This window comes from Leopardus geoffroyi, chromosome A1 (assembly GCF_018350155.1).
Source record: "Leopardus geoffroyi isolate Oge1 chromosome A1, O.geoffroyi_Oge1_pat1.0, whole genome shotgun sequence".
Taxonomy (NCBI): domain Eukaryota; kingdom Metazoa; phylum Chordata; class Mammalia; order Carnivora; family Felidae; genus Leopardus; species Leopardus geoffroyi.
In genome coordinates, this window is record NC_059326.1 from 238,970,483 (window position 1) to 238,994,807 (window position 24,325).

Genomic DNA, 24,325 nt, shown 5'->3' on the forward strand with positions numbered 1-24,325 from the left:
CCTCGGCTGTCAGGAAGTCCGGCCACAGAAGACACCTCTTACTATAAACCAGCAGAATGGATTCTCCCATTCCCTTGACACTTGGGCGCGTTTGCTCTGTGTTTGTGAAGTGCCACCTGCTTAGTCTGGAGTGAGAGACGTGGGGTGTGAGGACTGCCTTGCCCAGCCCTGGTCCGGCCGCCCTCCTGGGGGCAGGGAGCAGTGCCCTGAAGGACGCTCCCCAGCCCTCGGGAGCCCATGGTGGCCCTGGTCGCAGGTTATACCACGGATGCTGTGGGCCAGGTGCCATGCTGACAGATGCTCTGGGGTTTCCCATGTACCCCGGGCACTGCCTGTGGCCTCACAGGCTCTTCTCTGGTCCAGACTTTGGGAACCTCAGGCATCTTCTGTGCAGTCAGCACCCATCGGTGTCTGTCCCTCTGTGCGTGTGCTGGGGCTTCTGTGATGTCCACTGCCTTCGGAACAGGTGCTTTGCCGTGGTGGGCCCGGGTGTGCCGGCCCCTGCTGGCTCCCCCCGCTGTCCCCAGGCTGCCCAGCTCAGCCCAGTGTGTCCTAGCCTCCCCTGCACAGAAGTGCAGCCCAGACCCCTCCGCATAGTTTCTGTTGGCACGTAATCTAAGTGTCCAGCCTGGTGAACCTGCACAGCACGTGGCTTGGACCTGTGGCCAGGTTAGGACCTGGGACAACCTGCCCGTGGGGCAGGTCAGCTGTCTGTCCTCTGTCCCCTGGAGACACTGGGGCAGCTGCTGCAGGCTGGATTTCGGTCACAGGAGGGATCCAGCCACCCTGGGACCCTCAGCACAACCATCGTCACCAGGTGGACATTTTCTGGGTGGCACGAATCAGCCGCCCCGCTGAGGGCTGACCAGGTCCCCTGGGGATGGGGGCTTCCCTTACTGTCCCCTGTGACCAACCAAGCACAGGAGCTCATCCGCAGATGTCCACCCCCCCCCCCCCCCGGCCCCGCCCAGTGAGGGCTCTGGACCTCCCGTCCGGCCGGGCTGGTCCAGCAAAGCCGCCTGTAGGAGCGAACTGCAGGTTCTTCCAGGGTGACTCGGGTCTTGCCCGACGCCAGGTGCAGAACAGCAGTGGACGCCCCGCGTCAGCTGGGGATGGCTGCGTGGCGCTTACCTGTGAACGAGACGCCGCCCCCTGCCTGGCACCACCCTCCCTTGGCCAGTGCGTTCCCAGTTTACACAACTGGAAAGTCCCTGAGTTGCTCTCGCCTGCCCCGTGGCCACTCGAGGGGGCACACAGAAGCCAGGCACCCCGTGGGCGGGCAGGCCCAGGCCCTGCATTAAGAGGGAGCTGAGCGTCCCAGACGTGAAGACGCCCACGCGCTCGGGGGTGCCCTCAGGGGGTTTTCCCCAGGGTTGTGGGGTCCCATGGGGCTCTGTGGCCCCGCCCCGTCCAGGCTCATGGGGGCAGGCGTTCCTGCGTGGAGACCAGCCCTTTGGTCCTGAGAGTTTACCTGCCTCCTTAAATGTGGGTGCAGCCTGCTGCCCTCGGGGAGCCCGTCCCTGGGCCGCGAGCCGGCAGAGCTGCCTCCAGCCCCTCGATTGCAGCCTGTTCTCTTTCACAGGAAGTGATTTCAAAGCAAATCTTCCCCAGTTTTTTTGTGTTTTTTAATTCACCTGAACTTGAGAGGTGTTTCCCTTGAACGTCATCTTGCCTCTTCAGACAGCCCTGTACCTGATCGCGGTGTCATGTCAGCTGTCGGACAGGACAGGCTGGGCCCCTGGCGTCGTCTGCCCGGCCGACGTGCTGAACTTCTGTCCCGGGGCTCCCGGGGCAGGGCCGTGCAGCTGGATGCCTGCAGGTGAGGGTCCAGCCTCCCTGGAACCAGAACTGCTGTGCTCGCTTCCAGAGCCCGCGCATGGGCACCTTCATCGGCGTCTACCTGCCCTGCCTCCAGAACATCCTCGGCGTGATCCTCTTTCTGCGCCTGACGTGGATCGTGGGGGCGGCTGGCGTCCTAGAGTCCTTCCTCATCGTGTCCATGTGCTGTACCTGCGTGAGTGACTGCAGGTCCCCGGGCGGGTGGCGTCTGGACGTCAGGGACCCATCCGTGTGGGTGGCCGGGGGCTCTCCAGGGCTCTGTGCCCAAGGGAAGTCGAGTCTCGTGGGGCCGGTGGGACTCCTGTACCTGTGTCTGTGAAAGGATGCTGGGGCGCACATCCTGGTGGCCGAGGGCTTCTGAGGGGCGCTGTCAGCACTCGTGAGGGTGCTGTGTTTTGCCGAGGTCCCTTTCCGGTTTTGAAGCCCCTGGGCTCCCTGTTCGAAGGAAGGGCCCACGCCAGTGACTTGCTCAGCCCCAGACCCCGGTTCCCCAGACCCGCCTTGCCCTCATGTCTCCTCTGCACAACTGCACTAGGCCTCCTTCCCACTGCTCGTGGGTCTGCCGTGGCCTCTGCGTCCTGGGCACCTGCTCCAAGAGCCACAGCCTTTCCTGCCTTGCTCTCACTGTGGGGACCGTAACTGGCTGTTCTGATCCCCCGGTGTCACCTGGAGCCCTCTGGCTAAAATTCAGACAACACAACAGGCGAGAGTCCCTTGACCTGGCCCCCTGGGGACCTGCCTGTGCCCCCTACAGCTTTGTGGGCTGTGGTGTGGCTGCCTGAACTGTGTCCCCTTCCTTCTGTGACACTGCTTTTACTGGAGGAACCTGGAGGCTATCTGGAGTAATTGCCACAGAAACTTACAAACCTGGAATAAGAGAAGAGGCTTCTTTAAGTAGCAAATGTGCCCAGCAGGACACTTAGCCACACCCCACGGCAGGTGGACACTCGGGCAGGAGCCAGCCTTTCACTCCAGGTGGGGTCCTGCATTGGCTGTTTCTGATGGCCTGCAGGAGCCCAGCTTTAGGGGTTGGGTGGGAGATGATGAGGAACATTCCGGAGCATTCCAGAGCCCATGTGGCTGGTGGCTCGCCGGTTCCTTTGTGATTGGGCCGGTGCGGCTCCCGGCGTGTTCTCTCTTTTGAGAGGATCTCCTGTGTCTTTGCAGACGATGCTGACCGCCATCTCCATGAGTGCCATCGCCACCAACGGTGTGGTCCCAGGTAAGGGTGCCGGGCAGGCTGAGCGGAGGGCCGTCCTCCTCACTTGGTATCGCAGCCCACCAACGCACCGAGAGCTGGTGTCCTGGTGTCCCCCAAGGGTACCAAGGTGGGGATCCTGTGCACACTTGTCCCCTAGCACCTGGCCTGGCGCCCGAGCCTGCTGTGACATCGGGCTTCTCTGGGTAGGAACCCAAGGGAATACTTCCCCGATACTTTGTGAAATCTCACCTTTGTCCACCGGTTGGAGGTGCTGGCGTTTTACGAGTTGATTCTTGCCTTTGGTTCTGGAGTTAATTTCCCCCAGACCCTCATCCTCTTTCTAAACCGAGTCATTTCTGCGGCTAAACTGAAGCACCACAGCGGGCAGTCCCTGCCTCAGGCACCCTCTGACCGGTGTCAGCGGCCGGGATGCTGGAGGGCCTGCCAGGGCTCCGGTCTGTTGGGGGACCTGGCTTGGCCTTGGAGCCTTGGAGTCACGGCTACTTGTAGTGACCGTCCCCGGGACAGGTGACAGGTGGGCAGTGAGCTCCAGGCGAGGAGGGCAGGGAGGGACCGTGTGTCCCATCTCCAGGTCTTGGGGAGGCTGCCCCCGGCCCGGAGCCGCCCTGGCCCAGCGGGCAGCAGCCGTGTAGGCGGCGTAGATAGACCCAGGTGGCTGTGCTCCCCGCCCGTCGGGGGCTGGGAGGGGCCTGGTGTGGGATCCAGGGTCAGCTAAGGCGTCGGCCATGCTCTGGTGCAAGACGGTGCCCACACGGCCCCAGGTGTCCTCAGCCTTTTTGGGGCAGAGTGCACAGAATTGAGGCGTTGGGTTCACCTTCAGCAGCACAGTAAGTGGTGCGACCTTAAGCTGTTTCCTCCTCTGGTTCGCAGCTGGCGGCTCCTACTACATGATCTCGAGGTCCCTGGGGCCTGAGTTTGGAGGGGCTGTGGGCCTCTGCTTCTATCTGGGCACGACCTTCGCCGGGGCCATGTATATCCTGGGGACCATTGAGATTTTTTTGGTAAGTGCTTTGGTTTGGGCTGGTTTTCCAGAGCCTGAGGAGCCTGTCCCGAGGCGCACGGGGCCTCTCGACCGGCCCCTCACCGTGTCTCTCTGACACCGCCTCCTTGGGCCCTCGAAGGCTGACTGCGTCCGTCTCCTCAGAGCCCACGCAGCTGTGACCCAGTGTCCGTTGGCCGCCCGGCGGGTGGGCCCCAGCGTTCTTGCCCAGCGGATGTGCTTGCTGGGCCGCAGGCCTGAGCCCAGGGTGGGCCTGGGGGCCTGAGCCCAGGGTGGGCGGGGGGGCCCGAGCCCAGGGTGGGCCGGGGGGCCCGAGCCCAGGGTGGATTGGGGGTCCTGGCCTTCAGGGCCGTGGCCGCTGGAGGAGGCGGGGCTCCCAGAAGAGAGCTCCTTGGCCACGAGTCGGTCCTTTCTGCTGCCCGCGCTTGGTTCATGTTGCACGTGCCCGGTAGGGCCTCCCAGATGGTATCCTCACTCTCAGGTGGTCGGGCCACGGGTGCCCCCTGGCCTTGCGGACTGGGCTGGGGGTGCCACCCGAGGGCCAGCCTCCACGACACCAACCCCAGGACGGCATTCCTATGAGTCTTTCTTCTCTGCTGTCGTGTCTTGGTGGCAGCACCCAGGGGCCCACCGTGAACGGGTTCTGGTGGGCTGGGAGCCCGCAGAGGGGGAGGGAGCCCAGCACCAGGTCCTGCAGACAAAGATGGCCTCCCCCGGGGGGCCGTCTTCCAGCCGGGGGTGGTCGGCGGCCCTCCTCGACCCCCTCCCCCTGTCCCCCACAGACCTACATCTCCCCCAGCGCGGCCATCATCCAGGCGGAGACGGTGGGCGACGAGGCCGTGGCCATGCTGCATAACATGCGCGTGTACGGGACGTGCACGCTGGTGCTGATGGCCATGGTGGTCTTTGTGGGCGTCAAGTACGTCAACAAGCTGGCCCTGGTGTTCCTGGCCTGCGTGGTGCTGTCCATCCTTGCCATCTATGCCGGCGTCATCAAGACCGCCTTCGACCCGCCAGACATCCCGTGAGTCCCGCGCCTGCGAATCTGCAGCTCCTCTCGTCAGCCTGGTCTGTGCCCGTGGCCGCGTGGTCGGGATCGGGGATGAGCCGTCAGGACTCTCGTGCGCCTCTGCCACCTGCGAGGGTGGGACGGGTCTGGCAAAGGTCGGGGTGGGCAGGGTACTGGTGGCCCTGAGGACGGTCAGGCCCTGAGCTCCTGGGGTGGCCTGTCCTCGGTGCCCTCTGTGCGTGGCTCCCCTCATCCTCACAGAAACCCCCGAGTGCGTTCCTTTCTCGTCCTTCCTCCGGATGCGGATGCCGGGTCCCAGGGAAGCGGCCCAAGGTCACAGAGCGAGTGACGAGCTGTAGAATGTCCGGTGCTTGGGCCGGCTGGATGGGCCCAGCGCCCACAGGGCTGATCTGGGAGGGGCCTGGCGGGGTGGGTGGCTGCTGGTGTCGAGCCCCCCGGCCCCTCCACGTGGAGGGAGCTGCCTGTGTCAGATGCCCCAGGACGGGCCATGAGTCCACAGCACACTGTGAGGAGCCCGGGACCCCGAAGTGTGGTCTCGAGGGGCTGCTGTGTCGACACCCGTCCCTCCCAGCTCACGCAGCGTTCCCATCACGCAAAGTGGAGCGTCAGAAGCGATTTAGCGGCCCCTGGCCCCGGTCGCCCAAGAAAAGCAGTAGTGGTTTCAGAAGAGGCCCCACGACTCCTCACGCCCGACCACCGCTCTAGGGTCTGTCTGCTGGGGAACCGCACCTTGTCGAGACGCGGCTTTGACGTCTGCGCCAAGGTCCACACCGGCAACAACAGTACGATGCCCACGGCGCTCTGGGGCCTCTTCTGTAACAGCTCCATGCCCAACGCCACCTGTGACGAGTACTTTGCCCAGAACAACGTCACGGAGATCCAGGGCATCCCTGGCGTGGCCAGCGGCGTCCTCCTGGGTGAGTCCCCCCCACCCCCACACTCCAGGCGGGCGGGGCCACGCCTCCCCTCCCCCACAGCCCACCCGCCGGGCGGCTGTCTGTCCTCCCCGGAGCTGCTGTCACCACACAGCGTGCAAAGGCAGTGGGGTCAGTAGACACTTTATATCTAGGAGTTAGCCGCTAGGTGCACAGGAACTTTCCGGGTTCACTGGAGACTCACAGGGCTTTTCCGTTTCTGTTGTCTTCTGGGAAGACACACTTCACGTCTTCCTGTGAAGTTGGAGCCCATGGGAGCTTGGGAACCCTTTACCGCCAGCCACGTCTGCTGGGGCCTCCCTGAGTCAGGGCCCCTGCGGAAGGTTCCGGAATCTTGTTCCTGGTCTGTTGTCGCCCACAGATAATCTGTGGAGCTCGTATGCAGACAAGGGGGCGTTTGTGGAGAGGAAGGGCACACCGTCGGTGCCTGTGCCCGACGAGAACAGAGCCAGCGGCCTGCCCTACGTCCTCACTGACATCATGACCTACTTCACCATGCTGGTCGGGATCTACTTCCCCTCTGTGACCGGTGAGGCCCCCCCACCGCGCACACGTGCCCTGGTCCCCTCACTCTCCATTTGGCCCAAGAAACGAGCCTCAGGATCTCTGCTCCTGTGTGCTGTGGTTGGGGTGCAGGAAGGGGCTTTGTCCCAAGCTCTCCTGAGAGGCCGTTGTCACTCAAAGGAACCGTGACCATGGTGGCCGGGAGTGGACACGCTTTCTTCCACACCAGTGCCTCCTCCCCTGCACGTGTGCACGCGCACTTCCTGCCGGGACACCCCTCGGCGGCCGCGTGTGCAACGGGAGCCTCCCCCACCCCGGCCTGGCCCTGGCTCCCTGAGCCGCCCGCAGCCGATGCTGTGTCTGCCCGTGTGGCTCTTGCCAGGGGCCGCTCGCAGCTGTGCTCCTGCTCCGGGAGCCCGGTCCGCATGGCCGCCTCGCCAGGCTTCACCTCCGCACCCTCTGCAGCCACGCCGTCTGGGGGCTGGGGGCTGGGGGGCTGCTGAGCGCTTCTCTCTGGTCCCACCCTCCCTGTGTGTCGGGGCCAAGGGCCTGGCCTGGTAAGCTGCGTGTTCTTCCTGTGGGCTTCTGTAGGTATCATGGCGGGCTCGAACCGGTCTGGGGACCTCAGGGATGCCCAGAAGTCCATCCCCACTGGGACCATTTTGGCCATTGTGACGACATCTTTCATCTGTATCCTTGAAAGGGCCGAGTTCGGGGGTGGCCCTGATGCTCTGCCCGCCACTGTGTCCCTGGCCACTGGGGTGGGCTTCCCAGGCTCTGGCGAGTTCTGGCCGTCATCGCCCCCGAGGTGGAGCTGGGCAGGCCTCTGACACTGACCTTCATGGCTGGTTCTGGCGCAGGTCCTTGTCCGTAAACCACACGTACCACCACGTCATCCCACGTAACGTGTCACTAACATGTAGCCGCTCCCTGCTGAGTGAGCCAGGGTGCCCTGCCCTGTCCCTGTGGCAGTCACATTACAGGCCGTGTGCAGCCTGACTCACCTGGTGGATGGGGCGGTGAGGAAGGTCCCCTGAGGGCTGCCAGGACGGAGTAGGTGGGGTCAGGGTTGGTCAGGTCCACCTGCAACCAGGGCCCTGTGGCCCGTGCGTTTGGCCTGCCTCTTCCTTGACGTGAGATGAAGACCTGTCCTGCATCGTGCTCTTTGGGGCCTGCATTGAAGGAGTGATCTTACGAGATAAGTACGTTTTCACTTGCAGCTTCTAGAAGCTTCCGTGTGTTTTTTCTAGACGATCGTAGCGTTGACCTGGATTTCAGGCTTCGAGCGGTGGAGCAGGAGGCCCCGTGGCCCCTTTGTGGGGATTCCGTTTGGCCTGGTGTGTCCACCCTCCAGCCTGGAGCTGGGGAACCACAGGGCAGCCTCTGACCCCGAGAGAGCGTGAGGGCGCCTGTGCGGTCCCTGAGCGTGACCCGCGGCGATGCTGCTCTTACACGAGTGACCGTGGCTTCCCTGCTCCCGAGAAAGGACACCGAGGGTGGGAGCGGCCTCGTTCCTGCTGAGAAGGTGTCTGAAAGCCCACCTGCCCCTGCCCCGCAGGTTTGGGGAGGCCCTGCAGGGGAAGCTGGTCATCGGCATGCTGGCCTGGCCGTCCCCCTGGGTCATCGTCATCGGCTCCTTCTTCTCCACTTGCGGTGCTGGTCTGCAGAGCCTCACGGGCGCACCACGCCTGCTGCAGGCCATTGCCCGCGACGGCATCGTCCCCTTTCTGCAGGTGAGCTGGGAGGCCGTCCTTCTGCGAGCGTGTCCTCGAGGGTCGCTGAGGGTCTGCCCGCAGGGCACGACCTTCACTGGCCCGCACTGTGGGCCCCAGGCACCCCTGCCAGCCTGGTGGCTCCCCGCAGATGGTCACTGTGCTGTGGGAACAGTGAAGAGCATCCACCTCCTGCCGGGGCTGGGGCGGGGGCCAGTGTCTGTCCTGAGCAGGGCCGGGGTGGGGGGGGGGGTGGGTCTCTCCGGGAGGGGCATCTATTCTGCGGGGTGTCTGTCCTGCAGGGAAGCGTCCTCCACTTGGGACGGAAGCTTTCTGGAACGAACTTGACGGTTTCACGTCTCAGTGTCCTGGGGCCACCCTACCAACATGCCACGGGCTGGGGGCTCAGACGACACGAGCTGATTTGCTCACACTCTGGAGGCCGAAAGCCCGAGATGCAGGCACGGGCAGGGCTGGTTTCTTCTGAGGTCTCCCTCCTTGGCGCGTGGACGCTGTCTTCTTCGAGGCCTCACGTGGCTTCCCTGTTCCTGTGTCTTTGTCACTTCTTGCAAGGACATCAGCCGGGATTGGGGCTGCCCCCGTGGCCTCGGTTCCTGTAAAGCTCACAACCTGCAGACATAGTCACCTCCTGGAGCGGGGGGGGGGGGGCGGTGGGGCTGTGGATGTTGGATGTTTGTCCTGATCCCGGCTGGAGAGGGTCCGGGACGAGTGGTAAAAGTCTGCTTCTGCCTCCGTCCCATATCTGAGACCCTCTGGAGTTGCACCTGAGACCCTGGGCTTCTCATCAGGGTGACAGGTGTGCCCGTGGCCCGTCAGCAGCCCCCCTGCCCTTCCCCTGCAGGTGTTCGGTCACGGGAAGGCCAACGGGGAGCCCACGTGGGCCCTGCTGCTCACGGCCCTCATCTGTGAGACCGGCATCCTGATCGCCTCCCTGGACAGCGTGGCCCCCATCCTCTCCATGTGAGCGGGTGTGGGCACGGCGGGAGGCATGTGGGGACAGGCTGTGGAGAGGTGGCTGCCGCTTGTCACCTGTGCGTCCCTGCCCAGGGGACAAGGGACGTGTATGGTCATGGGGATGGAGGGGGCGGGGAGACCCCTGTGGGGGGGGGGGGGTGGTGGATAATGCTGCAGATGAGGGGTCTTCCTGGGATCAGGGGGCCCAGGTGCCTGCAGGACGGGAGCTGCCGTGGGACCCGCCCCCGCTCCTCTGGTGCTACGTTTGTGCCCCAGGTTTTTCCTCATGTGCTACATGTTCGTGAACCTGGCCTGTGCCGTGCAGACCTTGCTGCGTACCCCCAACTGGCGCCCGCGATTCAAGTACTACCACTGGTGAGCATTGGAGCCCGCGAGCGGCCGCTGCCTGGGCCACGCAAGCGTCTTGTGGCATGTGGCCCCCGCTGGGGGTGTGGCCTCAGTCTCCCTGGGCCCAGAGCATTTGACTGCGGGCTGCTCGGTCCTCCTGCTGCCAGCGTGCGTGGCTGGCGTGCGTGGGGGACCGCTGAAGCCAGCTGTGCTTTGTGCCCTGGGGGCGGCGTGGGCTTCCGGTGGGTGGGGCCAGGACCGTCTCAGCCCCCGGAGAGGGGTCAGTGGCAGGGACTGATCTCAGGGCATCACTGCTGCTTTCTCACGGTGGCCGGATGAGATCTTTGTGGGGAACCCGTGAGGTTCTGGGCTTCGGCCATGGGCAGGCACGTGAGCTGCGTGTCCCCCGCAGGGCGCTGTCCTTCCTGGGGATGAGCCTGTGTCTTGCCCTGATGTTCATCTGCTCCTGGTACTACGCCCTGTTTGCGATGCTCATCGCCGGCTGCATCTACAAGTACATCGAGTACCGCGGGTAAGCCGCTGCAGGGCCTGGCCCCGGGGCACAGGCAGGACCCAGCTGTCACAGTCGCACACCTTCGTCACAGCAGCTGGAGAGTGACACATGTTTTACGGCGTGGTTTTTGAGAACTTTGAAGTCCGTCCAATGACAGCACTGATGTGTTGGCGGATTTCAAACTTTCCAGAAAGTACCCCGCATCCCACAGCGCCTGGTCCATCCCTGGGGCGTTTCCCTTGGGCGCCTGGCCCCCTCTGGGGAGGGTGCTCTGGGCCGGGGTCCCTGCTGCTGCCCCCCAGCTCTTTCCAGGGTGGTTTAGCCGGAGTGTCAGGGGCCGTGACCACTTGCACTGGGGAGGCCAGGCCCACCGAGCCAGCTGTGCTCCTCAGCGTCCGCTCCACACACACAGCCGTGTTCCCGACTCCCACGTCCCGCCCTCGGCAGAGACCCCATGGTGCCTCCTCGGGGAGGTTGTTGCCCCTGGGGGCCTGAGGCCCTGGACCCCTTCCCTTGGCACTCAGTGCTGCCCTTCCGTCACAGAGCCGAGAAGGAGTGGGGTGACGGCATCAGGGGTCTGTCGCTAAACGCTGCCCGGTTCGCCCTGCTGCGTGTGGAGCACGGCCCCCCCCACACCAAGAACTGGAGGTGAGCGCCCCAGCTTGCCCTGAGTTGGCCTCCTGCCCTCTGAAGCCCCGAAGCGCCGTCTCTGACAGCACACTTCGGAGAAGGAAAGTTGCTGCCTCTCTTTGGGGAGCGATTGTCTCAGAAGCTTCTAGCACCTTCCCTCAGTCCGCAGTGGTTGGCCGTGGCGCGATCAGCATGTCTCTGGGCACTAGGCCGGACCTGGGTGGCGTGGTGGGTGGGGAAGGGGGCGAGCTGACCTCGCTGGGGTCCTGCCGAGGACGGAGGGCCAGCGTGTGGGCGTCTCCCTGCCGCTGGGGGGGGGGGGCGGAGAAGGCCGTGCCTGGGGAACGGCGGTTTTACCCACACGGAGAGCCCCTCGGCCCCCCGGGCACGCGCACCCGCGCTCCCGCGCACCTGGCGGGGGCGCGGGGTGACGGCTGTCTCCCCCCGCAGGCCGCAGGTGCTGGTGATGCTGAGCCTGGATGAGGAGCAGTGTGTGAAGCACCCCCGACTGCTGTCCCTCACCACCCAGCTCAAGGCCGGCAAGGGCCTGACCATCGTGGGCTCCGTGCTGGAGGGCACCTACCTGGACAAGCACTCGGAGGCCCAGCGGGCCGAGGAGGTGGGCAGCGTGGGCGGACGGCGGGCGGAGGGGCCAGGTGGCCCTGAAGCGCGGCGTGGGGCAGGCCCGTGTTTCCTGCACGGGCTGGGTCCGTGCGTCCCGTGGGGCTGTCTGGTTTCGAGGCCCGGGGCTTCTGGGTTTGGACGGAGCTGGAAGGAAGCTGCTGCAGGGACCTGCTGTGGGCGGGGCCTCGTGCTGGAGGGGCCGCCCGCCCGGGGCTCAGGCCGAGGGGCGCGACCTCGGCACGTGTGGAAACGCAGGCGTGCGGGTGCTTCCAGACAGAAACGCTTCCGTGTCCGTGACTAGAGCAGGAGGCACGGGAGCACCAGGTGTTCCCAGGCAGCCTCCCTCTTGTCCCCTGTCTTCCCTTCCTCACGGGTGGAGCCCCGCCGCCCCCCGTCCGGGCAGATGGCGTGTCCTCGTGTCCGGGAGCAGCCACGCTGCTGCGGTGGGCCCGAACCGGGGCTGCACCCAGAGGCTCATTCGGATTCAGAGCGGGGGGTGGGGTCGCAGGACGGTGGCCTCCTACCTGGACAGTTAGCCCCGCGCGCTCAGCGGTCCGCAGGTGCAGCTGGTTCAGGGAAGGCAGCGGACGCGCTGGGTGCTTGTCCCTCCCTCTGGGGCGTCAGGCCCCCCGCAGTGGGACCTCAGCTCAAGGGCTCAGGTGCGGCAGTGGCTGGCTGCAAACCAGTGTAAGCGGTGTCCTCCTTGCGACGCTCACACTGCCCGTTTCTGGCCAGGGCTTTGCTCTCCGGATCCCCTCCTGCTCGTGGCGACAGGAGCTCTTGCCCTGACCCGAGGAGTGGCGGGAGAGGCCCTGGCGTTGACTTCTGACACAGCTCGGGTGCCGCGCAGTCTCCGGGCAACTCTCGCCGGGTGGGGCGTCTCTGGCGAACCGAGGGGGAGGTGGGCGTCCACGAGCCAGGGCCCAGGGCGGTTCCGGTGTGGCTGGGTTCACGGTCTCTGCCCCTTTCTAGACTCCACTGCTACCATTTAACACACAAGGTTCTGTTCTTTGCTAACTAAGTCCTACAGAAAGCGTTGCGCGCGCTTACGTCGTAAGAGTTCAGTTTTGTGTTTTGGAAGAGCGTGTGTTTGGGGTGTCTCGTGGTATCTTGTGGAAGCGGGGGGTTCCTGTTCTGAGACCCCTCTGTTCTCGTGCGTTGAGGGGCTCCTGACGTTCCTGTGACAGAAGCGTGGGGGGTGAGTGGTCCATAGACAGGTTTGGTTCCTCGGTGGGGCTCGCGCAGTCAGAGCCTCCCTAGTAGCGTGGACGCCACGGGTCTGGGCCAGGTTCTGGTTTCCTGGTCTGCCTGGCGGTCTGCCAGCCGTCGGATGGCTCCGTGTGCCGGTGGCTCGGCTCCGTTATTGCCCTGGTGGCACGACTGGGTTTCACCGCAGATGTGCGGCAGCTGTGGGGCTGAGGGTCACGGTGTCCCCGAGAGGGGGCCGCCATCTGAGGGGCTGGCGAACAGGGAGCTGTGTCTCAGGACGAGGGCCCGGGGGCCCCGCGGTGCCCAGACTCCTCCTGCTCTGGTCATCTCCTGCCCCGCCCTGTGTCTCTCTGCCCGTGGAACCGAAGCCAGGAGGCCTGGTTGGTCACGCTGGGGCTCGCGCGCCGGCCGGGAGGCCGGGAAGGGTGAGGCCGTGCTGCTCCCCGCGGCGAGAATGCCGCCGGGTCTGGCCGTGACCGTGCGGTTGGCCCCTCACGGTCCCCCCGCGTATCTCCCCAGAACATCCGGGCTCTGATGAGCGCGGAGAAGACCAAGGGTTTCTGCCAGCTGGTGGTGTCCTCCAACCTGCGCGATGGCATGTCCCACCTGATCCAGTCGGCTGGCCTGGGGGGCATGAAGCACAACACGGTGCTCATGGCCTGGCCCGAGTCCTGGAAGAGGGAGGACAACACCTTCTCCTGGAAGAACTTCGTCGGTGGGTCCTGGGCCCCCTCTGCGAGGCTCCCGGAGGCCCCGGCTGTGCGCCCCGTGGGAGAGTGACAGCCCCCCCCCCCCCCCCCCGCCTTGGGAGAGCCTCACTGCCCTGTGCGCGCCAGCTCCGCCCCTGCAGGTCCCCCGGAGGCCCCTCCAGCCGCGCCCAGGCCGGCGAGGGCTGCCGTCCTCCTGCGCTCCAGGCGGGGGCTTCGCGGGGGTTGCGGCCTCACCACTCCTGCCACGGTGCTGGCGACCCACCACTGTCTCTCCACAGAGACCGTCCGAGACACCACGGCGGCGCAGCAGGCCCTGCTGGTGGCCAAGAACGTGGACCTGTTTCCACAAAACCAGGAGCGCTTCAGCGACGGGGACATCGACGTGTGGTGGGTCGTGCACGACGGGGGCCTGCTCATGCTGCTGCCTTTCCTGCTGCGGCAGCACAAGGTGCGTCGGGGTCCTGCGACAGGGGTAGGGGGACAGGGTCCCGTGATGGGGGGTCCTGAGATGGGGGCAGGGGCTTGGGGTCCTGTGATGGGGGGGTCCTGAGATGCGGGAGGGGGTTTGGGGTTCTGTGATGGGCACGGGGGCTCAGGGTCCCGTGATGGGGGTCCTGTGAAGGGGGCGGGGGTTTTGGGGTCCTGCGATGGGGGGTCCTGAGATGGGGGCGGGGCTTGGTGTCCTGTGATGGGCATGGGAGCTCAGGGTCCTGTGATGGGGGGTCCTGAGATGGGGCAGGGGCTTGGGGTCTTGTGATGGGCACAGGGGCTCAGGGTCCCGTGATGGGGGTCCTGAGATGGGGGCAGGGATTTTGGGGTCCCGTGATGGAGGGTGGGGTCCTGCTATGCAGGCACGGGGGCTCAGGGTCCTGTGATGGGGGGTCCTGAGATGGGGCAGGGGCTTGGGGTCCTGTGATGGGCACGGGGGCTCAGGGTCCTGTGATGGGGGATCCTGAGATGGGGCGGGGGTTTTGGGGTCCTGAGATGGGGGCGGGAGCTTGGGGTCCTGTGATGGGCACGGGGGCTCAGGGTCCTGTGATGGGGCGGTCCTGAGATGGGGGTGGGGGTTTGAGGTCCTGTGATGGGCACGGGGCTCAGGGTCCTGTGATGGGGGTTCCTGAGATGGGGGTGGGAGCTTGGGGTCCTGCGATGGGCACAGGGGCTCAGGGCCAAGTGCAGGTGCAGAAGCCAGCCCCCCCCCCCCGCCTGCCAGGTGTGGAGAAAGTGCCGGATGCGCATCTTCACGGTGGCCCAGGTGGACGACAACAGCATCCAGATGAAGAAGGACCTTCAGGTGTTCCTGTATCACCTCCGGATCAGCGCCCAGGTGGAGGTGGTGGAGATGGTGAGGCGTGCGGACTGCCGGCGGTTCTGGGTTCGGGGGTCCCCGCCCACCTGTCACAGCCGTGGGCTGGCCGGCGCTCAGCTCCCGGCTCGACCTGACCTGATGGTTGTGCCCACACGTTCCGTGTCGTGCAGACCGCCGCTCCAGTGTTCTCTCGGGGCTGGACTGGGCCTGTGAGTTTAGGGGTTTATGGTCAGGGGACCCTAGAGATGACGCACCCTTCTGGGCATGTCTCGTAAATCGGACGTGACACCCAGCCTGTCACAGGTCGTGAGCCTGGGGTTCAAGCCCCCGTGTTCCCATCTCCAGGCTCTTGGGTGGGAGCGGGTCCCCGGGGCCGTGGGAGCACTGGTGGCCTCTCCCCAGGCAGCGTGCCCCCAGCAGGCTCTTGGGAGCAGGGGACTGGGCTCAGGCCCTGAGGGGGCAGAGGAGGCGGTGTGTGCCCGACACGGACCCCGCCCGGGGCCGGTGGGAGGACCCGGGGTCGCCCACCAAGCGTCATGCCAGGGCTGGGGAAGATCCCGACCCCACGGTCAGCGGGAGAGCTCCGGGCTCACCCTGCGTGGCCGCCGGCTCTCCCGGCACAGAAATGGCTCCTGTTGGCTGTGGTCTCAACTTCGTGCGGGACGTGGCATGAGCTTGGCGTGGGTTCCGTCAGGGGCCACGCTGCGTGTCCATGAGCAGATGTGCGTTCAGCTGTGGCGGTTGTCCACCCCCCCCCCCCCCCACCAACGTGGTCACAGCACAGTCACGCTCCTGCAGGCGTGCCCGTGTGGCACACACACACCTGGGGCACCCGTTCACTTCCGTGCCTGGGGGCTCCCTAGGTCGAAAACGACATCTCGGCGTTCACGTACGAGAAGACGTTGATGATGGAGCAGAGATCCCAGATGCTGAAGCAGATGCAGCTGTCCAAGACCGAGCGGGAGAGAGAGGTGCGCGTGTGGGTGCCCGCTGCGCCCAGCCGGCCTGTGCCCCGCGTTCTCGCCTGGCCAGCAGGACCGAGTCTCGGCGGTCTCTGGAGCCGTGCGCCCCCAAGCCGGGTCTTCTGAACGGGCGGTGGCACGATTCTGCCTCCGCCTCCTCTCCCTACCCGCTCCGGGTGTGAGGGCACGCGCCCTCCCAGGCCCCGGTGGCCCCCGTCCACACACGCGGGTGTGCTCAGAACCGGCGCCTGCCGTGTCGAGTGCAGAAACTTCTGGGTACAAATGTTCCCTCGCCCTGGGCTTTTCTCCGTGGCCTTCAGAGCCAGGGCAGGAAGCAGAGGAAGAAGAGGGGACGAGTTTGGTCTGGAAGCCGGGGGTGGGGTGGCATTGGGTCCCCTGCAGGGAGGCCTGGTCCCGGGGTCCTGGCCTTTCTTCCCGGGAGAGTTTTGGAGACCTTCCTGTTCGTGTGCCCTGATTCCCTGCCAGGCCCAGCTCATCCACGACAGGAATACCGCGTCCCATTCAGTGGTGGCCACCAGGACCCAAGCCCCACCCACACCGGACAAAGTGCAGATGACCTGGACCAAGGAGAAGCTGGCCGCCGAGAAGTTTAAGAACAAGGAGCCAGGCGCGTCCGGGTTCAAAGACCTCTTCAGCCTGAAGCCGTGAGTGTGGCCCACGGGCTCCCGGGTGGCAGGTCCTGGCTGTCACAGCGCTGGGGCTGGGCAGGCCCGAGGGCCACAGTCTGCTCTCGGGGCCTGTTCGCCAGATGTGGGATCCCAGCAGTCAGGGGTCAGTGCCCTTAGGGAGCTGGGGACTCCCAGCTGTGACCCTGCTGATTGTGCAGGCTACCTGCCGGGGCCTGGATGCTGCCTATGGCGTTGGGCCGAGAGCCCCAGGGTGGGCGCAGGTGCAGGTGGGGGGTGCCGGGTGGCGTGGCTGTGCCGGGAGGCGCCCCCGCCCCCAGGGGTTTTCAGTGAGGACCAAAGCCCCAAGGCCTTGTGTTGTGGGGAAGGGCATGGGGGTCAGACCCTGTTGTGGAGAAGGACCAGGTAAGCCGGGGAAGGGCAGCTGGGCTGTGCCCACGGTTGTTTAAACGTGTTCATTGTGCACACTCTTGAAGTAACCTGTTCTTGTGTTTTCTCCTCCTTGTAGAGAATGGGGAAGTCTGTAAGTGCTCTCCTGCTGTTTAGGATGCTTCTTAGGCCTGTCTTCTCGCATGCTGGGCACACACTGCTTGTGAACTGTGCACATGTCCACGTGTGTGTGTGCGTGCCCAGCCCTGGGTGTGTGCATGTGCGTGCACGGCCCTGCATGTATGTGTGCGCGAATGGCCCTAAGCGTGTGTGTGTGTGCACGGTCCTGTGTGTGTGTGTGTGCAAGTATCGCCCCGAGTGTGTGCATGCACAGCCCTGAATGTGTGTGTGTGTGGCCCCGAGTGTGTGTCTGCACGTGCACGGCCCTGTGTGTGTGTGCATGTGTGCACACGACCCCAAGTGTGTGTGTATGCACACGGCCCTGTGTGTGTGCGCGCGTGTGTGTGCACGGTCCTAAGTGTGTGCGTACACAGCTCTGCGTGTGTGTGCGCGTACAGCCCCCAGTGTGTGTGCACGCACGGCCCTGAGTGTGCACGTGCCTGCACACAGGAGTCTGCCTGCTGCCGCTGTGGCTTTCAGTGGTTTTCTACTTAACTCGCTCCCCTCTGCAGAGTGGCTCAGGGCACACGGCTGAATCCCTTCTCTGATGCTGTGAGGGCTGAGATGGGGGGAGGGGGCTCGTCCTGAGCTGTCTCTGGAGCAGAGAGAAGCGGATGCTTTGGTAGCTCTTAGAGAATCTGTCCACACCCTGGGGCTGAGCGTTCGGTCTCTGCAGGGGACCCCGTACGTCGTCCCGCCCTGCGGCCCCGGGTACTGTTCACCCCAGGAAGCTGCCGGCCTCGGTGTGAAGAGGGGTGTGGGCAGATCCTGTGTGTGCTCCGGTGCTGGGGGGCAGCTGGACGGGCAGGAGGGGGACCCGCCCTGAGGTCGCTGCGCGTCCCCCTGCCCCCCACGCCTGCGGTGGTGGCCACTCGGGGGGTATCCGTAGTGCAGCGCTAGAGGCCGGGGGGCCCCGGAACCCTGTGCATCACACTGAGGGCACGGGCGCGTGTCAGTCTGTTGAGGAAGCAAAGCTTGTGGACGTGTCTGGGAATCGTGGGGAAGAGCAGGGACACGGGGACTCTGGTGTCTACTTCTCTGTGAACTTCAAAGCGCTCCCCAGATAAGGTCTGTCAAAACCCAGACACGGACATGCAGGACTAACTAGGGTTTCTCCCCTAAAATGCTGTGAAGAACGTGGGCCCGCAGATCCTGTCCCCAGGAGGGCATGAGGCTGAGGTGGGGAGGTCAGCCCGCAGGGGGCACGGGGCTGACAATCGTGGTGTCCCCAGGGGTGGGCGTGTCTCTGTTGTGCCTGTTGTCCTGGCCGTGTGCCCACCAGGAGTCGAGGGACCAGAGCCCCCACTTTGCTATGGCACTGCCCCCCACCCCACCCCCCCACACACTCTCCTGCGCTGGGCTCCGAGCGCTTACGGCAACGTTCTGTACGTTGTGGACTCACGGCCCACCGTCGGGAACAAACACAGCTTTCCGTTGGCTTCCTGTCCCTCTCCGCGCCTCTTTGACCTCCACGAGGCACGTCGTCCTGGAGCCGAGGGCCCTTCCAGCCAGACCCAAACCCCTGATTTTAAGATTATATATGTTTTCAAAACTTTTAGCCGTAAGAGACCCTCTAATGTCACACACACTCATTTCTGGAGTTGCTGTCGTCCCCAAACACTGGTGATTGTGGTCTGTTCAGGCAGCTAATGCGTGGTTCTTGTAACAGAGTGTCCCTGGTTGTGGCCCGGACAGATCCCCAGCCTGTAATTTTATCAGGCGAAACTGCAGAGAAAGAAGGGGGCCCGGCTCCCTGCCTTCCTTCTGGGAATCAGGGGTTGTGATAGCGTTTATTCAGCTGCAGGGCTGAGCTTTTGAAAGGTGCATCCTGGACGCCACTCCCGTGGGCCTTGCACTGACCCTGGTGTGGGGGGGACCTCTGTCCCTGTTGTCTGGGGCACGGCGACCTGCTCCCAGAAGGGCTGCCCGCGGATTCTGTCCTGCAGGAGACCCGGGCTTAGGGGACATGCGTGTCAAGGAGGCAGGCAGCTCTCCCAGGCAGTGTCTCCCAAGTGCCTCCCGGGACACGGTTCGGGGTGGGGGTGGTGCCCCACACAGCCACCTGACGCACGTGGTGGCCGAGGAAGAGGTCCTGCGGCCACTCGAGCTCCAGGGAGTGCCGGTGGGCAGGCGGCTGCCAGGGACTCTCCCCAGGGGGTCATCAGAGCCCAGCGGGCGCCCTGCCCGCGCTGTGGATCCCGCAGACCCGGGTGACTGGCAGGGACGGGGTGTGGGGCCTGCTTGTTGAGCATTGGAAGCTCTCGTCCTCCCGCCATCGGCCAGGAGAGCTGGGTTGAGAACGGGGTGGACCCTGGCGGTGGCCTCGTTCTTGCCCAGAATCTCCAGGCCTGGAGCTGCACGGCACGTGCGAGGCTCCCGGGACCCCAGCCGGGTCAGGACGAGGGAGGTGCTGCCGTGCGCACCCCGTTGGGCGTGCTAACCTCAAGGCCACGTGTGAGCAGGGCTAGGCCATGGCGTTGGGGCCTGCCCCGGGGGAGCTTAGAGCCTGTGGGTGTGTGAGTGCCTTTCGTGCCTGGTGGTGAGCTGTCCCCAGCCCCCCGGGGGACACTGCACGCAGATGTAGAAGCTTGGCAGCTTGGTGACACCCGGTCTAGCACGTTCGGGAACCAGAGCCTTCTCGTGCCGAGTAGTCGTCCCCGACCCGTGCCCGCCAGCCTCGCACGGGGTCACCTCCCCTGTGGGTTCTCTGGGGAGTTGACGCCGTTTGAGTCTGATTTGCTTTTGCCCGGGACCGAGATGGGCAGACGGGGCTCGGGCCGGCACGGCCATGGGCGTCAAGTGGCCATCTCCCCGCAGGAACCAGTCCAACGTCCGGCGGATGCACACGGCCGTGAAGCTTAATGGTGTCGTCCTCAGCAGGTCCCGGGGGGCTCAGCTGGTCCTGCTGAACATGCCAGGACCCCCCAAAAACCGGCAGGGGGACGAGAACTGTATCCTTTCCGTGTGCCGCCTGTGGGGCGGGGTGAAGGCGGTGCCCGTCGGGACGTGTCTGGCTTCGCTGCCCTTCTCACGGGATCCCAGGGGCTGGGGGATGGGAGCAGCGGGGCCCGGAGCGAGGCCCACGGTGCCAGGGGCTGGGGTCGGAGCGGGGGCCAGAGCCTGGTCCGAGTGCCAGGAAAGCAGGGTCTGGGGAGCAGTTCCCAGCGAATGGCTCCTGGTTGGTGTTGGGGCGTTGGCAAAGGTGAGGGAACCGTACACGTGCCGAGTGTCCTCGGCAGAGGCCCTCGGTGAGGAACACGGGACCCCCAGGAATCAGTACCACGAGCGGCGACCTGGGACCCTGCCCGGTGCTGGCTCTGCTCCCGGGCGTCTTCTTAGCACGTGGGGGCAGCGTGTTCCCTCCGTAGTGGACGAGCCGCGCGGCCGCACAGATGGTTCCCCCGAGTCCTCCCCAGTAGGTGGGCCTGCCGCCCCTCCTGGCTGGGTGGAGGTCCCAGGTCGGCTCCACCTCGAGCTGGGCTCGCGGCCTTTCACCATGTGCCCCTGTCCTGTGACGGGGTCTCTGGGGTGCAGCCCCCCCCCCCCCACCACTGGCACCGGGGACAGGGAGGCCGGAGGGGTCGCTGGCAGCTCTCAGAGGCTGCAGGACCTGTGCTTGCTGACCAGACCGGGACTTGCGGGCCTGTGTGGGTCCTCGGGGGACTTGCCCGGCTGCGCCCAGAGCCCCGGGGAGGGGGGTGGGGGGCGGGGGTCTCCTCAGGTCCCGTCGGGCCGGCTGCAGGAGCGGGCTGACCCCCGAGTGCCCTCCGCCCTGCACTGGGCTTCGTTGGTGCCACCGGCCACGCTGCGGGGCCCCCTCTCCCGCACACCCACCTCCCTCTCCCGGGGACTGCCGGCGGTGCCCCCAGCTGTGTCCTTAACTCCGGCGCCCAGACATGGAGTTCCTGGAGGTCCTGACCGAAGGACTCAACAGGGTCCTCCTGGTCAGGGGCGGCGGCCGGGAGGTGGTCACTATCTACTCCTGACACGCCGGGCGGGCTGGGAAGTGTGCCCTGTGTGGCTTCATATACAAGTTTCCAGAATGGCCCCACAGCACTCCTCTCCGGGCCAGGAGCCAGCACGCAGCTGCCGAGGTTTCCTCGTTTGGCGGGGAGACGTCGATGCTCGAGGGGACCTGGACGCAGCCCTCCGTCTCCTGACCTCCTGACGTCCACACTCGGGCTGTGGGCTCCAGACGTGGTTTCCTTGGCCCGAGCTACCTGGTTTCATGGTTAAGTTTTAGTTCTGCCCCATCCAAGACGCTCACGGGAAACCTCGCTCGGACAGAAGGTCACCCTTGGGCCACGAAGCATCTGTTCAGGAAGGTGGCCGAGGGCCTCGGGTCCTTGGTCAGCCTCCTCAGCACCTGTCCCTGTAATGTCCCTGTTCGTGTTCCTGTAAGTGAAGTCCGAGAAGAGCCGTCCACGCCTACGCCCCAGGCTCAGCCGGGTGGCCTCGCTCGCGAGCCCGCCCAGTGTGTGGGCACATCTGCCCAGCCTGGGCGTGTCTAGAAAGGGAACCCCGGGGGGCGTGGGGTGGTCGTCTCGGTGGGCATTCCGGTGGGCTCCAGGCTGGCTTTGCGGCCAGGACGGCAGCGGGGTCCCGCGTGGGCACAGGGCGCGTGAGTGGTAACTAACTGCCGAGGATTCACCACGTGGTTACCAACCTACACGTGCCCGCCCGTGGACCCGGTTCTCGCCAGGCTCCCAGGAAGGGGCTGGGCTGCAGCTGGGCGAGGTCCTGGGGCGGCGGTGGCACTGGGCCGCGTGTCCCCTCCCACCGGCATGGAGGGGACAGTGGCGGCGGTGCGTGGGGGCTCCGTGGGCTGCCTTCCGATGGTCTGTAGGCTTTGCGCTTCACCCTGGTGTCTGTGCTCTAGGTCCCGATTGTGCCACCGTGGGCTGTTGCCCTGACCCGGGCCTGCTGTCTGTACGGCTTATTTATTTAAGCCCCTGGGGAGTTTCAGTGATAATTAAGGTGCCCGTGAAGAGATTGTTTCTGCGAACAGCCCCAAAGGGCCGGGTCCCTGGCTTTCTCTGGCTTCCTTGGACATCCTGGGAGGTCAGCCAAGTCCACGGATCTGAAGTCTGGCACAGGCTGAGTGTGTGCGTCCAGACGTCTCCGAGGCGCAGCTGGGCGGCACAGAGGGTCCGCATCACATCAGAGTGACCGCTGGCCAGAGCGTGTGCCAAACCACGGCAGCCAGGCTCGGGGCGTCCACACTCTTGCCCGCCGTGGGTCTGCGCCGAGTCAGGTGTCGGGTGGGGGGCGTGCCCAGGGCCCCTTTGCCCACAGGGCACCTGTGAAGCCACAGCGGTGCTCACGCTGGCTGAGGAAGAGCCACCGCGTAGCAGGACCGCCCCCGTGACCCTTAACCCTCGTTCACGCGGTGGCGGTGTTCGCGGCACACTGCGGGTGAGGGTTCGACTGCGCCCACACACCCTTTTCTGCACTGAACTTCGTGGAACCCTAACTGCAGCCACTCTGAGTTGGTTTCGTGTCTCTTTTATAGCTTCCTTTGTATGATTTTGTTGGTAGAAGAATAAATTGTATAAACCCGAGCATGTTGAAGAGTCCTGTGCCTCATTCGGCAAGAAGACTGGACAGTTGGAGGGGTGTCCGGACCCTCTGTCCGTGGACGTTTGTAGTCTGATCGGCCAGGGCAGACGCCGGTGGCTCAGGAGCTGTCACTGGAATTGGGCACGAGAAGTAAACAAAGCCACGAATCCGCAGGGAGGTGTCTGACCCCCGTCTTTAGTCATGCTGCGTCATAATGTCGTATTGCTGTTTGCTGAAATTGTAATTCTCAGAAGGGTGGGGTCGGCAGAGAAAACCCGTCATTAGACGGAACCCCGTGTTCCGAAGGCCTACAGTCGGACCCCCGACGGACCGAGCCACCCAGGCGCCCCTCAAGGGAGTGAAACTCCAGCGGGCACGGCGTGGATGAGCTTTGGAAGCACAGAGAAGCCAGTCAGAGGTCAAGGGTCGTTTGGTAACATTTAATGCGAACAGGCCAGGGTGGGCCAAGCCAGAGACCGGAAGTGCGGGGGTGGTGACAGTTCCCAGGGCAGGCGGGCAGTGAGAACCGGTGACCGACCAGGGCACAGGGCTTCTCGGGGGTGGGGGTGGGGGTGATAAAAGTGTTCTAAAGGGGGTTGTGAAGTTTGCACAATCTGAACGACTCAAATGAGGCTGTGCTGTGTGAGCTGTCGGTTCCTGGTGTCTCCCGTGGGCCTGACACGTGGTGGACATACAGCACTGCTGGGGAGCAGAGGCCTGGCCTTTGGGGCAGGGGACCGAGATGCCACAGGCACGGAGGTGGCCGGGTGAGGGGCAGGCAGAGACGTGGGGGGAAGGCTTAGCAGAGCCCAGGGGTCCTGACTCAGCCACGGGCCCGCAGGGACGTGTGGGTCAGGTTATGTAGCTGAGAAGCCTGTGTCACACCTTATCAGAGATATTTAGTGAGTCCTGTCTCTGCCAAGAGGGATCCCAGCCCCCCCCCCCCCACCCGGGTCCGAGGGGCAATTGTGTCCTGACGTCGTCGCGGGGGCCTTCTGCACAGCTGTGAGCATCAGCCTTCCGTCCGTGCCTCAGAGGCAGCGTCAGCCGGGGCCCGGCAGGGGTGTGGGGGAGGCTGTACCTCTGGTGTGCCAAGGGCAGGAAGTGGGGGCCCCCGCTGGAAATAGAGGGGAGGCCAGGAAGGGGGCTAGAGGGCTGCCTGTGGCCAGGGAAGCCTAGACTCAGGCCTCAGGGTGACGGGGCCTCTGGGCATCGGGAGGAAGGCCCGGGAGATCTTGGAGCTCCGGGTGGTCTGGGCTCCAGGGCGTGTGACCAAATGCTCTGGGCTGCCCTCCAAGCTCCCACCCCGCCTTCCACCTGTGTTTCCAAGCTGGCGGGAGGGCAAGGACGTGAGGATGGGCGGGTTGGGGGACACGGCCGTGGAAAGGCAAGACAACAGGGCACCCAGCGGGGTGTGAAAGGTGAATTTGGGTAAATAAGACCAGGGATTGCCCAGAACAGCTGGTGTTTGACGACAGCACTGCCAGCACATGGCCCCCTCTGCAGGTGCAGACGACCCTGGACCCCTCCTCAGACCCCCCCCCCCCACCTGGGCTCTGCAGGTGACCCCGGGCCCCCCTGCGGGACTCAGAGGGCAGGAGGGACCATCTGCACAGCCTTGTCTGCAGTGTCTCCATCAAAGGAAACATACGTGACCACAGCAGGAAAAAGAAGTAAAGAAAGCCGTGTAACACTCAAAATAACCCCCAGGGGAGGGGGAGGGGGAGGGCGGAGGAACTGACTTCACCCAAAAGAGACGTAAACGTAGCGCCGGGGCCGTTCGAAGGCGAGGAAGTTGACGAGGCCTTGTCTGGACCGGCAGCCCAGGTCAAGCGTCGGAAAGGTCACTGTGGTCACTTGCCTAAGGCAGGGGCCCCACGGGGGTGGGTGGGAGGTAAGGCAGGGGTGGAGACCAGGGCCTGAAACGCCGTCCATAACTGAAGTTTTCATTGGTGGAGACCACGAGGTCACCGCTCCCACAGTCACTCGGGACTCGGGATTCATGCTCTGTTGATATGGGGGTCTCTCCTTCCCCGGGTGGGGGGGG

General features: G+C 65.0%; 1 protein-coding gene across 6 annotated transcripts in view; it reads left to right on the forward strand.

Annotated features, from left to right (window-relative positions):
* SLC12A7 (solute carrier family 12 member 7) overlaps positions 1-22,280 on the forward strand; it is a 67,969-nt gene extending 45,689 nt beyond the window's left edge. For 3 of the 6 annotated variants that reach the window (XM_045443149.1, XM_045443167.1, XM_045443185.1), the window contains exons 4-25: positions 1,868-2,014; positions 3,007-3,061; positions 3,932-4,062; positions 4,844-5,085; positions 5,797-6,008; positions 6,388-6,555; positions 7,122-7,220; positions 7,675-7,732; positions 8,089-8,263; positions 9,105-9,223; positions 9,494-9,592; positions 9,978-10,097; positions 10,623-10,727; positions 11,160-11,328; positions 13,062-13,257; positions 13,531-13,700; positions 14,466-14,597; positions 15,425-15,532; positions 16,010-16,188; positions 16,679-16,693; positions 19,537-19,670; positions 20,614-22,280. In XM_045443149.1, coding sequence (XP_045299105.1) covers positions 1,868-2,014; positions 3,007-3,061; positions 3,932-4,062; positions 4,844-5,085; positions 5,797-6,008; positions 6,388-6,555; positions 7,122-7,220; positions 7,675-7,732; positions 8,089-8,263; positions 9,105-9,223; positions 9,494-9,592; positions 9,978-10,097; positions 10,623-10,727; positions 11,160-11,328; positions 13,062-13,257; positions 13,531-13,700; positions 14,466-14,597; positions 15,425-15,532; positions 16,010-16,188; positions 16,679-16,693; positions 19,537-19,670; positions 20,614-20,705 — 2,925 coding nt within the window. In that variant the 3' untranslated portion in view covers positions 20,706-22,280. Of the gene's footprint in view, positions 1-1,867; positions 2,015-2,200; positions 2,815-3,006; positions 3,062-3,931; positions 4,063-4,843; positions 5,086-5,796; positions 6,009-6,387; positions 6,556-7,121; positions 7,221-7,674; positions 7,733-8,088; positions 8,264-9,104; positions 9,224-9,493; positions 9,593-9,977; positions 10,098-10,622; positions 10,728-11,159; positions 11,329-13,061; positions 13,258-13,530; positions 13,701-14,465; positions 14,598-15,424; positions 15,533-16,009; positions 16,189-16,678; positions 16,694-19,536; positions 19,671-20,613 lie in introns of those variants that run through there. The other 3 variants (XM_045443157.1, XM_045443176.1, XM_045443196.1) reach the window with 2 other exon arrangements.
* Positions 22,281-24,325: the final 2,045 nt, after the last annotated feature.